This window comes from Nannobrachium achirus (assembly GCF_963921795.1).
Source record: "Nannobrachium achirus genome assembly, chromosome: 6".
Taxonomy (NCBI): domain Eukaryota; kingdom Metazoa; phylum Chordata; class Actinopteri; order Myctophiformes; family Myctophidae; genus Nannobrachium; species Nannobrachium achirus.
In genome coordinates, this window is record NC_137815.1 from 37,586,734 (window position 1) to 37,605,283 (window position 18,550).

General features: G+C 42.8%; 1 protein-coding gene across 1 annotated transcript in view; it reads right to left on the reverse strand.

Annotated features, from left to right (window-relative positions):
- Nucleotides 1-1,876: 1,876 nt before the first annotated feature.
- ccdc71 (coiled-coil domain containing 71) overlaps nucleotides 1,877-18,550 on the reverse strand; it is a 34,783-nt gene continuing 18,109 nt past the window's right edge. Inside the window, exon 3 of the mRNA XM_080727303.1 lies at nucleotides 1,877-3,025. Coding sequence (XP_080583429.1) covers nucleotides 1,890-3,014 — 1,125 coding nt within the window. The 5' untranslated portion in view covers nucleotides 3,015-3,025 and the 3' untranslated portion in view covers nucleotides 1,877-1,889. The remainder of the gene's footprint in view (nucleotides 3,026-18,550) is intronic.

The following is an 18,550-nucleotide window of genomic DNA, read 5'->3' on the forward strand; positions in this document are numbered from 1 at the left end:
CCCCCAAAAATAACACAGTGAATCACTTTTGCACTCCTGTGGCACTTATCAGACATGTGATGTTACTCATTGTCACTCACATAAAGAAATATGTTTGTTTCTGTCAGTTTTAGATCCACATGTCCTAGACCTGTGTCAAGCCCTACAGTGGTCACTTAACACTGGTCCTCAGGGACCCCTTGAACTGAATGCTTACTATCCTACCAGGCGGTTAAAGGAATATTTCACTTTCAAAACATGTTTTGTGTGCACCCCAGTTTTTTGTTTTTAAGTTACTTGATTCAGTATTTAGATATTTGATATTAATGTTATCAGACACGCCCCCTTCCTATACAAACTCATTCATCTAACATGGTTTAAAAAAATGTTAGTGGTTTATCTAGCAACTTATAAACTGTCTGAAGATTTAGTCTACATTAAGGATAAGTGGGATAAAGAACTGAGAATTACTATAAATGGAAACGAGTGGAATCAGAGTTTCAAAGACATTTTTAATTTCTTAAGATCACCCTTCTGGCAGGAATATGCCTGGAAAATCAATATAAGGTACTTCCAAACACCTCTGTCAATATCTAAGTATCATTCAAACTCTAGCTGCTGGAGAGAATGTGGGGAGAGCAATGCGGATCATACCCATATATTTCTCACATGCCCCAAAATACAAACTTTCTGGTCAAGAGTTAAACAAATAATAGAACAAATATTTGGGAGAGTTTTAAATTTACAAAATCATAATATACTCCTGGGAACACGTCCCAAAAGCCTGCAGAGCAGAGATCTATATCTCTTTTGGATTATGAGAATTACAGCACTCAAACAAATATCAAGGGGGTGGAAAAGTTTGGAACCTCCCAGGGTGGATAAATGGTTGGAAAAACTGGAGGACATGTACTCTATGGAGAAGGCGACATATAAAATTAATGGTAAGGAAAATGTATTTGAAAAAAGGTGGGCCTCTTATCTATTAAATAAGGATAACATGCCCACTTAACACTACCTATTGATTTGTCCATTTTATTTGTATTTTTGTTCAAACCAAAAGTATCTCAGACATAATCATCAAACAAAAAAGCCTCTTTATCTTATTTTTTTATTTTATTTTTTGGTCTCTGTAAAGTGGTTTATTTTGTTGTTGTGTAGGTGGTGGTTTTTTGCACTTAAAAAAATAATAATAAAAAAAAGGTCAAGATGTCCATACAGGGCCATGATGACATGTGAAAAAATGTGAAATGACAGTGAATTTGTTCTCTGGAAGATGAGTTGCATGTTAAATGACTTTAATAAAGTATAAAAAATAAAACATAAAAATGATAAACTGGGTAGTAAGTCTGGGAAGCTCACAAAAGCAGACATTAAAATGACCCCTAACATGTTTGAAAGCAAAATATCGCTTTAAATGCATTCAAAATTCTTCTGCAACAAAAGATCTGATGGTTGATTTGGGAACTTTCTGATAAAATACAGCCATCTGTCCTACAAAGTCAAAAAGTGAAAGCAGAAAAATGTTACCTCCTGTCCTGTCAAATGAATTATTGGTAAGACCTTGGTGAGATAGTATAACAGAGATAAGAGTAATTAGTGACATTTACAGGTGTAAGGTTTTGTAGACATGAAACCTAAACATATACTGCACTATGGCATATGACCTTCAGAAATGGAGGAAAAATAAATTAAGTTTGCTGTTGTAGAGAACAGGAATTTGTGGGCATTGATCTTAAGAGCGACAGAACATTCTTGGTGTAGAAAAAAATGCTGAAAATAGTTGCTTGGGTCTGGGAGCCTTCAGTTCAACTGGGATAATGTTGGGGTAATAAGGGGGTGTGTAGACAGGTTGAGAAGGTTGGGCGAAAGGAAGGGTTGTTGAGGGGTAGGGTTTAGTTTTTTCATGGTTATTTATATATAAACGGTTGGATCTGAATGACAGGAGAGAGGTTGAGCTGCAAGATATTCTGGGCTTCCCGTCGGGCTTCGGCCACTGAACGAGAATCGTCTATTTTGATAACCTTCTGTCTCAGATAGTTCTTGCTTTTTAGGGCTTTTATCCCTCCATTTTCCACAACCATGGGCTTGCTCGGCAACCCGTTCTGTTGTTTGTATCCGCCTTGTGGCCAGTGGGCTCCATTCCTCCTCCTAGTAACCATCAGTTCCATGTCAGTCTCTGGCAGAATGTGGCCGTTGGCATAGATAACCGGAGCAGAATCTCCTATCAGTGCCCCTCCATCCATCCTGATGGGGCAGGACAGGGTCCTCTGGTTCGACAGAGCCACAGCTGTGGTAGGGGGCGACCTGCTGCCGTTTTGCGAAGGCTCACGGCCATTTTGAGAAGGCTGCAACGGTATTCCTGAAAACGTGAGGGAGTTCTGTCGTTGCTGGGTGGTAGAGTCAGTATCGGAGTCCCAACATGTCTGTATCTGGAGTCGAGCAGTGTGGCCGCCCGTCAGACCCTCAATGTTAGTCAGCCTCAAGCATGACTGTGCTCGAGGAATAACAGGGGACGACACAGTGGTCCTGAAGCCACCATTGGAGCCACGGTAGATGACGGCACGGTGATCCAGCAGCGAATCAGGGGGTCGGATCCCCTTGATCCTGGGCTTGGCTCTCTCAGTAGTACTCCAGGAAGGGTGTTGTTTGGATGCAGGCCTGTTCCTTTTCTTCCCTCTCTTCCTCTTGCCTGTTAATTTGTCGCCTCCTCCCCTCTCCACGGGGTTCCCCATTGCGAGTGGGAGAGTCATGCAGGAACGATATCGGTAGACGTCTTTGCTATGCAGAACAGTGGGCCGATGGCCCTCCTGTCTCAGTTCTCTGAGGAATGTCTCCAGCTCCCTCATGTCCAACCGGCCACAGTTGGAGCTCATTGAGGTCATTGCAGGTGACTGGAGTATATGCAGTGCATCCTGGAGTACAATTTGACCAGCACTGTTGATACGAGACCAGCTGTGGAAGGGACGCGGCTCCTCAGTGGAGACTGTTGACTGGCATCTGAGTGGAGGACCTCTACTCTCTGAATCAGCCATGTTGTAGATTCCTGGCAAGAAGGAAATAGAGAAGTTGTTAAAATTGTAGTAGAAAAAAAAAAACAGTTCCTGGTAAAACTGTGTAGGCTTGCTGAAATCTAGTAGACATTCGACTGCAAAGGAAAAACAAAGTCAACTAAAGTTTAAATGTTTATCACTCACACTGATGATTGGTTGGCAACATTTATTTCACAAGATTTCTTGTTACTAGGGGGAGGCCATAACAACCTTTGCTCATACTGCTGACACCACTGCTATAGTAGACTGGGATCACTTCACTTTTCGGGGTTTGATCCGGTCGGGAGCAGAAACCACTTCATGTCATGTTGTAGTCCTAGACGGACTACACTTTGGCAGTTTTAACCCAAAATATTCCCCTGCACCCAAGGACATAGTTTTAGGGCCTACCTAATAAAACACCTTGATGCGGCGTAGTTCTGCTTTTCGAAGAATTCGTTTGGTAAGTGCATCTTTTAGTCCAACTCGTAGACAACTGGCAAGACTACACTAGGCTACTCGAGCATTTTAATAGGGATTGGGGAAACAAATGAAGGGAACCAAATCAAAGCGACGGCGCTTCTTCTAGTGGTTTCTGCGGATTTAGGCGGAAACCAAACTGTCTGTTGTGAACGAACACCAGGCTTTCTCCCAGAAAGCCTTGTGTTCGTTCAAAACAAGGTTACTGCTATAGAAACCACTAGGGCGGTCGCACTTAATACATAATCGTCTATTCGCGATAATTTTTCATATTCACGATTATCGTCAATATCCAATTTAATTTAAAAAAGTAGTGGGTTTTGACAATAAAACCATTCTTAAACCTCGTCCTCACGTCAACACTTTATTCTTGAATGCGCCTTCTCCTTGTTGAACGTCCCCGTGAACGCAGAACGCTCAATGCTCATCCTCCACTCCACAGTCAGTCAAGAGTCAACAGCAGCACGGCACGCACTGCAGTCACACAGGCAGGCTGGCTGACTAACTAAACATGCTTAAAAAGTTTGTTTCAACCGATCCAAGCTCGGACCTACAGACACATGTACCATGCACATCCCGGGACTATATCCCTTTAGCTTAGCGCTGCAACTCTGCTCTGGTCTGGAGGGGGATGATGATGAATGATCACACACAGACGGTGACTAGACTAGAGTATAGATGCTGGATCGATTGTGATAAACATTATCGACTATTGTCGCTATTCTCAGTTGTCGGCTATTTTTGCAGTTGTCGGCTATTTTCACAACGCATCGTGACGCGTTGTGGGGTTGTAGATCGGCTATTTTCACAATACATTGTGACGCGTTGTGAGCTTGTAGATTGGCCACGGTATAGGGCTAAAGTTTGCAAGTAAATGTACTTAATAGTTACTTTACGCCACTGAACTGATGTTCAAAAAGCAATTAAATTGCTCTTCTTCATTAACTTGTACAGTATGAGTATTATCAAAGCTCATAGCCTACTATATAGTGGCATAAAATGAAGGGGTAAAAAAGACAATATATTCGTCAATTGCGATTATTTTGTATGACGATTAATCGTCTCCAGAAATTCCTAACCGCGACAGCCCTAGAAACCACCAGAAATTGCAACAACTCAGGCTTACGAAAAAATATTAATCAGACTACAGCCTAGAGGTGTGTGTATGACGACAAAATAAAATATTAAAATCTGCGTTTTCTGAGAGATTGTGATAACGATGAGTGCATATGCTATTGTTGCAGTTCTATACCTTATGTTATACTACACAGTAAAATGGTGTCGCTTGCAAATAAACAGAGCTACAAACCTATCCCACGTTTTAATGCTACATGATGGTAGTTTGTAGATGTATTATTTTTGCTCATACATTTTTCCTCCCCGTTTTTACGTAGTGCAGTGTAGCACAGGACGACAACAACACAGACAAGTTGTTCCGTAAAAAGCCTGACATCGGAAATATGGATTAACTGGTTTAGATTTCCAGGCTGTATATTCCCGAACATTAAGCCTGTTGTGTATATAGTCTGATATCTTTTACAGTGTAGTGTACCAAACTGCTTTTTTCCTGGGTGCGTAATCTATTCATTAATGAAGAATTATTCTCTAAATTGGTTCGCATGTCGGATGGCAACACAACATGCGTAGAGTTACTGCAACTATGTTTTGGGGTAACGCAAGTTACTTTTTCCAGTTCGGTAATGCCGTTACAGAACTGAGTTGGCTTCGTTACTAATTACTGTGAGAAATTAGCGCACAACTTAACTCATACACTGCCAGAGTAAATAAATAATCCCAGCCTGCCATTAATTTTTCTTACCTAGTCACAGAATATGTATCTCCAGTACGATAGATCACGTGAGTTAACTCAAATGAAAAGCCTGGGTTCCCGAGGCTATGAGTTAACTGACCTAACCACGTCACTAAACAGCTTGCATTAGCATATTGCTAAAGTAGCTAGCTAGCCTGTTAGCTATAATAGCATCTTAACAGCTTTTATGTTTATGAAAATAAAAAAATAAAAAAATATTATATAGTAAGTTTAACTATACCAGTAAGACTCCCTAATCGGGAGATAAGCGACCGTTGGTCGCTTATCTCCACAAATAGGCCAAAAGTTTGTTTTACCAATTATTACACTCTATGTGAACATTTACATCAACAAATCTCAAGTACTGGTTTTTAGGGGGGCTGAGTGTGGCGCAGCAGCGTGTCATGCATTTTCTGCAGGGCCTTGTCAATGGCTTTGCGTTCTTGCTGCTTTTTGTTGTTGTTGATCCTCTGGAAGCGCGCCCACTCGTTTGCGTGCAAATCAGCTGGATAGAGGCACAAGCCTTGCAGGGAGGTAACTCTGGAACAGCCAACGTAAGTGATACCCAAGGAGTGCTCAGAGGTTCCGATGTCAAGGCGCACTGCAACCAACTGTTTACCATAGCAACCATGTTTTTTTTACCTTAGCAACCAACTGTTTACCATAGCAACCATGGTTTTTTACCCTAGCAACCAACTGTTTACCCTACTAACCAACTGTTTACCATAGCAACCATGTTTTTTACCTTAGCAACCAACTGTTTACCCTAGCAACCAACTGTTTACCACAGCAACCATGTTTTTTTTACCCTAGCAACCAACTGTTTACCCTAGCAACCAATTGTTTACCATAGCAACCATGTTTTCTTACCCTAGCAACCAACTGTTTACCCTAGCAACCAACTGTTTACCATAGCAACCATGTTTTTTACCTTAGCAACCAACTGGTTACCATAGCAACCACTGTTTTAGACCACTGTTTCTTGCCGGTCTTATATAAGGGTCATTTGTGTACGGTGTGATGTCATACTGATGTCAGCAGTGTGATGTCATACTGATGCGGAGATATGAGCAGGGCAAAGGTGTGACGTGTGACCGACGGACGGACGGACGGACGGACGGCCGGTGGAGGTTTTGATACCAGTAAGACTCCCTAATCGGGAGATAAGCGACCGTTGGTCGCTTATCTCCTGTCACACTGCTGACATCAGTATGACATCACACCGTACACAAATGACCCTCATATAAGACCGGCATTATCTACCGACAGATTAGTAACAAGATGTCAAAATCGTTGAAGGTTGAATCTCCAGATATGGAGATAACCAACACATCACTCCATATATGGAGATAACCGACGAATCTCACTAAGTCTGACCTCACAAGCCCCATATTTGGACACGAACAACATATAACTCCATATATAGAGACATAGCTGCTGACATCAGTATGACATCACACTGCTGACATCAGTATGACATCACACCGTACACAAATGACCCTTATATAAGACCGGCATTATCTACCGACACATTAGATGCAAGCAGGATCTCGACTCTGACACAACTCATCGGCTCATAAGCTGGTTCTCCCTCCATATATGGAGATAACCGACGAATCTCACTAAGTCTGACCTCACAAGCCCCATATTTGGACACGAACAACATATAACTCCATATATAGAGACATAGCTGCTGACATCAGTATGACATCACACTGCTGACATCAGTATGACATCACACCGTACACAAACAAAGGTGTTGACGTGTTGTTGCTGGTCTGTTTGTGTACGTTAGCAACCACCTTAGCAACCATGGTTTTACCCTAGCAACCAACCGTTTACCATAGCAACCATTTTTTTTTTACCTTAGCAACCAACTGTTTACCCTAGCAACCAACTGTTTACCATAGCAACCATGTTTTTTTACCTTAGCAACCAACTGTTTACCATAGCAACCATGGTTTTTTACCCTAGCAACCAACTGTTTACCCTAACCAACTGTTTACCACAGCAACCATGCTTTTTTTTACCCTAGCAACCAACTGTTTACCCTAGCAACCAATTGTTTACCATAGCAACCATGTTTTCTTACCCTAGCAACCAACTGTTTACCCTAGCAACCAACTGTTTACCATAGCAACCATGTTTTTTACCTTAGCAACCAACTGGTTACCATAGCAACCACTGTTTTAGACCACTGTTTCTTGCCGGTCTTATATAAGGGTCATTTGTGTACGGTGTGATGTCATACTGATGTCAGCAGTGTGATGTCATACTGATGCGGAGATATGAGCAGGGCAAAGGTGTGACGTGTGACCGACGGACGGACGGACGGACGGACGGCCGGTGGAGGTTTTGATACCAGTAAGACTCCCTAATCGGGAGATAAGCGACCGTTGGTCGCTTATCTCCACAAATAGGCCAAAAGTTTGTTTTACCAATTAATACACTCTATGTGAACATTTACATCAACAAATCCCAAGTACTGGTTTTTAGGGGTGCTGAGTGTGGCGCAGCAGCGTGTCATGCATTTTCTGCAGGGCCTTGTCAATGGCTTTGCGTTCTTGCTGCTTTTTGTTGTTGTTGATCCTCTGGAAGCGCGCCCACTCGTTTGCGTGCAAATCAGCTGGATAGAGGCACAAGCCTTGCAGGGAGGTAACTCTGGAACAGCCAACGTAAGTGATACCCAAGGAGTGCTCAGAGGTTCCGATGTCAAGGCGCACTGCAACCAACTGTTTACCATAGCAACCATGTTTTCTTTTACCTTAGCAACCAACTGTTTACCATAGCAACCATGGTTTTTCACCCTAGCAACCAACTGTTTACCCTAGCAACCAATTGTTTACCATAGCAACCATGTTTTCTTACCCTAGCAACCAACTGTTTACCCTAGCAACCAACTGTTTACCATAGCAACCATGTTTTTTACCTTAGCAACCAACTGGTTACCATAGCAACCACTGTTTTAGACCACTGTTTCTTGCCGGTCTTATATAAGGGTCATTTGTGTACGGTGTGATGTCATACTGATGTCAGCAGTGTGATGTCATACTGATGCGGAGATATGAGCAGGGCAAAGGTGTGACGTGTGACCGACGGACGGACGGCCGGTGGAGGTTTTGATACCAGTAAGACTCCCTAATCGGGAGATAAGCGACCGTTGGTCGCTTATCTCCACACACTGCTGACATCAGTATGACATCACACCGTACACAAATGACCCTTATATAAGACCGGCATTGTCTGACCTCACAAGCCCCATATTTGGACACGAACAACATATAACTCCATATGTTAAACAGTTGGTTGCTAGGGTAAAAAACATGGTTGCTATGGTAAACAGCTGGTTGCTATGGTAAACAGTTGGTTGCTAGGGTAAAAAACATGGTTGCTATGGTAAACAGTTGGTTGCTAAGGTAAAAAAACATGGTTGCTATGGTAAACAGTTGGTTGCTAGGGTAAAAAAATGGTTGCTATGGTAAACAGTTGGTTGCTAGGGTAAAAAACATGGTTGCTATGGTAAACAGTTGGTTGCTAGGGTAAACAGTTGGTTGTTAGGGTAAAACCATGGTTGCTAAGGTGGTTGCTAACGTACACTAACAGACCAGCAACAACAGACTGTTGCCACAGCAACGTACACAAATGTTTGTGTACACTAACAGACCAGCAACAACAGACTGTTGCCACAGCAACGTACACAAAGGTTTGTGTACACATCACACTGCTGACATCAGATGTCATACTGATGTCAGCAGTGTGATGTCATACTGATGCGGAGATATGAGCAGGGCAAAGGTGTGACGTGTGACGTGTGACGTGACGGACGGCCGGTGGAGGTTTTGATACTAAACTGCGACCTAACGGCCGCAACTAAACTGCGCCCTAACGGTCGCAACTAAACTGCGACCTAACGGCCGCAATAATATAATAACTACAGCATGTCTGAAACTGGTGGGCAGGGCTAAACCAAAGAAATTGTTATTTGTTGAGGGGAACACTATCCTGCTCTCATTGTGTGTCCTAACACAAATTAACAGGTAGCGAACATGTTTTGAAGAAGAGGCAGAAGATGGAGTTAAGATGACCGTTTACTGTTGTCTGTGTTCTCTCCAATTAATACAAATTTGTAAAACTGAAATAAAAACAGCTAAAAGACATCACAAAACATTTACAGTAATGCTTTGGTCTCAAGAATCCAAAATAAACTACAGTCAGCATACTGAATCAAGTATATTAAAGTATTAAACATGTAAGCGTCTAAGCAATATACTGTAAGCTCAGACATTACTTATTACTTTAGCATTTTAACATTCTTACAAACATGAATTCACATCAATTTATTTTTTTTACCAAAAGAGCAGCACAATGAGATAAATCCACTTACAAGCGATGAACTTCAAAGAATCAAGAAAAACCAAGGCTGCCGACATGTGCTGAACAAACATTTGACTGACTGAATGACCTCAATTGCTAGCACTGGGCTTACTTACAGTATAATACTTCAACTAATTGCACATGGCAAACAGTTGTGTGATTGACAAGAGGTCATGAAGACCTGCTTTATTGCTCAAAGCTAGCAGCTGTGTAGAAAGACTGCTAGACTAGTGGAAAATTACAATACTACCTGAAACAACCACTAGGTGGGTACAAACCGAAGTTGAGACAGAACATGACAAACACAAAAAAACATTTACGTGACTGCATGGAGCCTCGAGTTGGATGTGTTTGTGCGAGAAAAGCAATGAATGCAAGAATAGCTCTCCAGACCGTCACATATTATAGTAACATAGACGGCACATAGTCAGGATGAGACTACTGTTTTTCTGCTGGCACGCATCGCTCTTCTCACTCTCTTGCTAACCAAAATGTGTTTATACAACGAAGAATTGGAAAACATTCCATTGGATATTCTTTTCAGGAGTAGGCCAAGATCACAGCAATGAGTGGAGACAAAGTGAAGTTCAAGCTGGGTACACTGTAGCTTACCCCAGTTTGTACCATTGACAGCAACTTTGCAAAACACACCCATCTCCTTTTTATGTAGGCATAATTGTCTTTTTAATTAATGCCATAATTTGATTGATCATTTAAATAATCAACCGGTTAATCGATTATGAAAATAATTGTTAGTTGCAGGCCTATTCGGGTGGCGCAATGGTAAATTAAAGTGCCTGCCTTATTTACTTTACTGCCAAAAACTGCGACTGTCGTGGTTGACTGCCGTGATTTTCATACCTTTTTAACGTGGGCGCGTGCATGTCCATCGTGCACCTGCGTGCACACTGTGGTCTTTTTCTGAGCTAGTAGCAGTGATGTTTACAAAGGAAGTAAATGGAGCAGGAAGTGGTCACAGAGAAATGGCTTGTTCCGGCGCAAAAAAATCAAGATCTGGTTCCGGTTATCTGCCCAGACCAGAAGCACTATCTCTAGGTTACTTAGTAACCGCGGAGCTAAGATCCGATTTTGGATTTTTTTTTATAAATTAAATTCTCTGGTTTCTCGGGCAGGGCAGTAAATGAGTTAATTTCTCTCTTCCCCTGCCAAACGTGTCTCCCCATGTCTTTTGTTCGAGGTCCCAGACCGCCGTACTCGTCTCTGTACGTCTTTGTTTTATTGCTTTTTCCAAAAGTTAGAATTCAGCCCCATCTTGTGTTAGAAGAGTGGAATCACAGCTGAAAAGGAACGTAATCAAAAATGTAATTAAAAATAAATAAATCGCCCCTTCCATTCACTGACTGTTTATTTATGTCACAAGTGATCCAATCCCTGTATAGAGCCCACCTACTGTATCGGGTAATTTGAAAGCCGCTTCTGTATCCGGGCTAAACCGGCAACCAAAGTTAACTGATCCTGATAGCATTGTTGTAGACGCATGTGCAGTTGCACACCACAGACAACAACATTCATTGCAATTGCTGCTTGCAAACACCACAGAATACATTGACACAAACACACTGGAACAATTTCAAGGCACTTTATAAGATTGAACGTTTGAACGTTTAACTTAGTGTTCGTGGCAGCTATAATATGACTTTTGATATCATTGCTTTCCCCTCTTCTTTTCTGTACCGAGTACCCGGCGCTGAATCTTTTAACTCTTATTGTGCCATCCCGAACTAGTTCGGGATAATTATTAACGTCCTGGGTGCCTATCCCGAACTAGTTCGGCTTTGTAATTTTTTTTTTTTTTTCGAGCCGCGCCGCCGGCCGTCATCTGTTTACACGGCCCGCGAGAGCGTCGTGCCGCCGATATTTACCATCCACTCCAATGCAATCCAGGATCTTTAGAGCTCATTTTCTCTGTTCCATGCATATCCATGAGGTGTGCAAGGTTTAATCATGGCTAAATCGCCGAAAATAGGGCTTCTAAAATGCTTGGTAGCCAATAGCTAACTTCAAGCTAACTTCATCCTGTTCCTGTACATGCACAAAGGAAAGTGTTCAGGCGCATCATGGCTGCGCACGGCTATGGTGTTTCTCTATGGTGTTTTCTATGGCCACTGGGCGCCCTCTAGTGGTGAAAAGGTGGCATTGAAAGGGTTAAAGGCCCACTTTCACACGTCACACTCATCAGCTATCAGTACAGCCTGTTCTGAGAACCCGTGGAAATCTTTTCACCTCTGCCTTCCCAAAAAAAGGGGAAGACACAATGCTCAGAAATAGGACTTTGTGAGGATAGAAGGTGCTAGGAGGACCACAAAAAAAGACTACAATAGGAAAATTGAAAATTCATGGTGTAGGACCTTAACTGTTTTGTAACCGATAATTTGTGACCTGTTAAGAATATTTCTCGATTTGGCAATCCTTAGTTGGGGGGGTTGCTTTGGTTCAAAGTTTTATGCGGCACACACTGCCATCTCATACAGCACACCAACGGTCTGCGGCATAGCGCTTGAGAAACTGTGTTCTATAGGGCTGAAATAACACTAGCGCTGGGTCAATGGGACCCTCGGGTGAAAGTAAACTCAATCTCCTGTGATCCTTTGGGTGATGACGTCATCAGGAAGGGAATAATCTCTGTTGGCTTTTATGCAAAAATCGCCAGCCCTTATCTAAGCGACGGACAGCCGCGGAAGAAAACATCTGTGACAACATAGTGAATTTCCACAACAGTGGCTTGTTGGGTCTTCAAAATAAAGCAGTCAATGGCGGCACACGTTATCTAAATAATTAATTATATATAAAGCATAGAAAGTGTTAAGTGTGCCTGCCATGTAATGACAAAACAATTATATTTAGTAGGGATGTCCCAATCAGATCGGGTGATCGGAGTGAAAAAGATCGGTTTGGAATCGGGAGAAAAAGATCAGGATTTTCTATATAAATTATATATTTTTTAAGCCTGCAACGATACATGAACCGTTATCGAACCGTTCGATACGAGGGTCTCGGTTCGGTACGCGCTACGTACTGAATGACAATTAATTATATATATTCTATCAACGTCGGATGATGCGCTCTCTTGTGCTCAACCAGAGTTGTTGATCTGCACTCTACTATGCAGCTCCAGAGCTCCTCCTCCCCTCCCAGCCCCCCACCACAGAGGAAAACATGCATGCAGTGCACACTGACCAGATGAGAGAGACGCTGAACTTTATTTTCACAATAATGTGACGCTCATGTCATGTGAATCATAACATAACATTCTCTCGGTTACACTTGGATGGAGATTATTGCGCTCTCTTGGCTATGGAGAATACTGTAGCACTCTCTGAGTCGGATCTCTCTCTCTCTCCCTAGGCAGCACACTGTTGTCTGTGGCTAGACTGGCTACTTTAGCCTAGCATTAGCAAGCTATCCTAGCGCAGCTAGACTCTATGGCTGCGTCCGAAATCCACCCTATTCCCTACTATAGTGTACTAAAAGGGGGTTCCGCCATTTTGAAGTAGTGTCCGAATGTATAGTGAGCATTTTTGTACCCCAATATATTGGACTAAAATATCCCACAATGCATCTGGATGTGTAGGGTGCTTTCGATGGTCACTATTCAAGCCCTACCACCCCACAATCCACTGCGCAGCGGCCGCTACGTCGCACAGGACTTCGCACAGGGCCCCGCATTTGTCCGGCACAGCCCTGCACACATGCACAATGCAGGCTCTTGCTGTGTAGCGACCTGTTGCTGAGCAAACGCAACCGAGCTGCCCGTAGCATAACCACCGGCTAAAGAAACGCGCACCAATGTCCACAGCCTTGTCACCAGAGAACAAATTATGAAAAAAGCTATGAAGTTGTTTATGAAGAGAATATACGAGAATAGACGCTGGAGGCTTTTGTTTTTCGATCGCTCTCTTTTCTTCCCAACCTTCCACAGCTGATAATGATAATCATGATAATAATATTTGATTTAAATGTGCAAGAATAACCTATTTTATCACAAATATGTGTGTATGTCTGCATGTGAGACAAATGAATGTGGCACAAACATATTCATTCATTCACCCATGAATTAAAAAATTAAATAAAAATAAACTATTTTTATAACATTATTTTAATGAATCGCGATAAAAAAACAATTATATAGGTATATCTCTCATAATAACACTGCAACATGTTGGTATGTTATTTACAATCCACAAGCATTGGGGAGTTGATCTACAAGCTCACAACGTGTCGCTTTGCGCCATGTTGAGAGCTTGTAGATCAGCTATTATTTATTGCTACAAAAGCCAGCGCTCTGAGCGTTTTAACTGCGCGACAGCGATGACGCAATTAGATGGCGACCGAGTAGTGTCCGAAATTTGCTGATGAGTTTCACTACTGTAGTACACTACATCTGGATCCCTCATTTAGGGTTAGGGAGTAGGGAACGAGTTCCGCATTTCGGACACAGCCTATGACTGCCAACACACAAGGGCAGTGAGTGTGATATTGTCTGACTATGCGAGGGCAGCAAGGTTATTATCAAGCAAGCACTCTAGCCCCCCTCTCACCCCTCCCTTTAGTTTGATATTTTGCAAAGAATGCACAGACAACTATTCCACAATCTCCGAATGCTATATAGAGTCTGGAACGGCAGCTCCCGAACGGCGAGTATCGGAAGTAGCCACTGCTGCACTGAACTGTAGTCCCATTGGAAACGTAACAGAAACACAATAGCTCAGACAAAGTCATTCGAGCTGCCTATTATTGTTATGAGTGTATAGTTTAAGAAAACGTTTGAAAACATCATGGAGGTAACACCAATAACACCAGAGAAAGACGAAATAAAGCCCCCAGAAATGTTGAAAGGAGACGTAACGCTTCCAATAGGACATGTTATTGTTACTGCACCAAGGGAGCGGTTGCGTCATATCCGCTTTATCTCGCACTCATCGTTTCTTCCCCGGTTTGCCAGACTGTATGCCGGGAGCATTTGCCAAAATCGCGGAGGCAACAGTCTGGCCACGCGAGACTAGTATCCCTCAAATTAATATGTATTTGGCATCTGAAAATATCTTGTGCTGATTTGAGTTGCTACAAAAATATTTAAACATTGTTAGATTTATTTTTGAAAATAGAAGATCTACAAGCTAGATTGGTTATAAGGGTTAAAGTGGTTGATTTTGATACCATGTTAAGTAATTTAGCTGGGGACCCCCTGGAAGCCCTAAAGGATCCCCTGCCCTAGAATATGAGTGTTGTTGAAAGATAAGCTGATAAGCTTTATTTTTATTTTGATCCAATGCTGCACCAAGTGAAAAAAATAAGCTATATTCATGTTGGATAGAATGGATACTGTAATTTAAAAAATAATAATAATACAAATAAAATAAAAATACCTTAAGGGACATCGTGAATGTGTTTTCTTTTCTTTATGCATTGCCAAAAGATCGGATCGGGAAAAATCTGTATTGGCAGATACTCAAAATCAAATGATCGGAATCGGAAGCAAAACAAATGATCGGGACTTCCCTAATATTTAGTGTGTTTGCCAGACTATATTACTTGTGCTTTATAGAGTAACCAAAAGTTTGACCGCCTACTCCTCCCACAGTTTTTGCGCTACACACTCGAGCCATATGTCATATCAACCAACTTCATCAGGAATCGTGTGCTTGCATTTTCTGTACAGACAAGTTGTATAGTAGGGATGTTAACAATGAATCTTAAATCGATGAATTGCTGTTAAGAAATTATTCGATTCATTTACACGATTATAATGAATCGTTTTTATTATTCACTAAGGTATGGTGTGTGTGTGATATCAAATGTGAGCTTACATAACTAGATTTACTGTTCCTACGAAACAGTGTGGGCTCGCATGGAACACCATGTATGGGCACAAAGATCTACCCTTTGGCTGCATTGGCTAAGGCCTTTGTACTGTCAGTAATTTTTTTGAGGAGAATAAACTTGACCTATAAAGATTTGGAGGGGACGAGCTGTAATTGCTGAAGCCCCGCCCCCTCTGTCTTCCTATTGGATGGCCTTCAAACAGCCATAACTTCAGTTCGCAGCATGGTTATGTCTCGAAACTTGGTTTCTGGACCTAGACCACCAATAGGGACGAGCTGTAATTGCTGAAGTCCCGCTCCCTCTGTCTTTCAATTGGCTGGGCTTTAAACAGACATAACCTCCAGTTCCCAACATGCTACCGGTCTCAAACTGTGAGGGTGGTCCCACAGACCTAACCGCTAACCCCAATCCCAATTTCATGACAAACTAGTCCTGTGCACAGTATATGAGGGATTGAGTGTAGGAGTCTCAGAAGTAATGTTGGAGAACCCAGACGTATTAATGTCATCTCCAAATTTGGATATTGTTTCAGCACACGGCTGTTACCATGACGGGGACAGGCGGTGGTATAAGTGATGTCAGAAATGTGGGCACTGTTTCACCCGTTTATGCCCATGTATGGTGTTCCGTGTCCAGCCATGGACGTCAGTACTATGACGTCCTTGTGCTAGTGCTGGGCGATGAATCGAAAATGGATCACGATCTCGATTCAGACACCTATGCGATCACGGCGATTCTATGACGTCATGACACTGTGGCAGGGAAATAAAAACATTTGGGCAAAAGTCCTCACTCCACACACCAGCACTGAGCACTCCGTGCAAAACGCTGAGGAAAAAGGCTACAGACACACGCACAGCCACTCTATGGAGCGGTTTACCACTAGAGATGCAATTTATGGCTCTTTGAAGTGAGCCAGAGCCATGGCTCTGGCTCACTTAAAAGAGCCGTTCAAAAGAATGGCTCATTTGGCTCTTTTGACTCATTGCATTTAAAATATTTTCGTTGAAACATGAATCCACAAGGTGGCACGGTCTGGCACCACATTCCTCTGCTGACAGTTGAGATCACAATTTTGTATTTACCCTTTTTATAAAACATGTGTGTGTGTGTGTGTGTAAATTAAGCTACCTTTACTAATGTTATTCATGCAACACCTTAAAAAAACCAAGCAGGCAACAATGAACTCGCTCCTCCCTAGCAGCGTATATAGCCAGGATTTACCAGCTGGCTAGGCCTGGCACAATGTGAGCTTGTACATCGGCTATTTTAAAATAGCAAACATTTAAATATTTACAGGGACATAATACAGTCATTTGTCATGGAAGTGGACTTCCCAAGCAATATGGAGACGTTTTAATTATAGAAATCGCTTAATAATTGTCTACGCTATGATCAAATCAAACTGTAGTGTCTTAATTTGCTTCCTAGATAGCTGCACATTGCCGCGCCGCACCGCGCATCGCGTCGCGAGCCAATTCAGCCAAATGAACGGCTCCCTACTCCGCGAACCGGATCCCATCGTTCACTTCAAAGAGCCGTTCAAAAGATTCGATTCGTTCGCGAACGTTGCATCTCTATTTACCACTGCTCAAAAACACCTGCAGAGCTGGACTTTTGTTATATGTGCCGCGGTTCCCTGTGACTGATCTGTCTGACAGACGTTAACGTGTGAAGAAAGACTGTAGCACTAGCAAGCAGCATAGCGTGTGTCAAGTTAGCAGACGTCCCAAGTCTCCCGGATGTTGCGGGAGTCTCCCGGAAATCAGTGTCTCCTCCCGGACACCCGCGAGTGGCACTGAACCTCCCGGAAATCCTGGCCGCTCCCGCAAATGCTTGGCATATCCGGCTGGATGCGGTCTAGAACCGGATCTGCGACCCGCGATGCAAATAAATGTGTTCTCATTCGTCGTCGAACTGTCAATCTTGCAGCCTGTGCGACGCACGGCAGCCTGCAGGCAGGCTGTTGTGTGTGTGTCTCACTGTGAGAGTGTCAAAACTTTCTCCCAAATAGGTAAGAAAGACATCATGCTATAAATTAAACCGATTATATTAAGCCTAAAATGGTTCCGCCGCCGTGCAGAAACGTTTTTAACAGAAAAACCCTATATTTTTCCTCGCGCACGCGTGCTGCGCGCACGTGCACAGGGGACCTCCCGGAAATGCTGATCTCAAAGTTGGGATGTCTGAGTTAGGCAAACGTCAATTCTTGACTTTGTGATGTCAGCATGCTTATCTCCAATTCGGGCATGCGGCTGTCACCATGGTGGCGACACTGTTAAGTATCAGTGATGTCAGCATGCGCATTTCCAAATTTGGGCATTGTTTCAGCATGCGGCTGTTACCATGGTGGAGACAATGTTAAGTATCAGTGATGTCAGCATGCAGACAGACGATCAGACGGCGGACAGACATTCGGTAAATTAATAATTAGATGACCACTATACAGTAACCGTTAACACTAACCTTAATGCTAACTGCTACCGCTAACAGCTAATGCTAACCCTATGCTAAACTCTACCACTAACCGTTTACTTTAACGCTTACCATTAATGCTAATTGCTACTTCCGCTAAAGCTAATCACTACTGACGCTAATGCTAATGCTAAACCTTTCGCTAAACGCCAATGCTAAAGCTAGTGCTTAACACTTTCCAAGCCACGGGGAGCCCCTTAATATTAAAACCGGAATATACCGGACATCTGAGCAAGGAGTCTCAGCCGCGCCGTCTTTTACCGTACTGGGTCATTAAAAACGAAATAAATGATTTTTATCCGAAAATCGGCAATCGTCTAACCTTCCCTAGTCACCATGCATCCATCGATAGCGCATGGCTCGTCTGACATGAAGCAGAAGTGACGTCAGGTCCATTCCTTCTTCAGGCTTCCTTGCAGCCGTCCGTTTACTGTTTAGAGGATAACATTAGCATAGATGGAGTGCTAAGGGCTAAGCTAGCCAAAATGGTCACATCGACTGTTCAGTCATTCTTGGATTATATGCTTGGATTATTATGCGCACGGATCGCGCACGC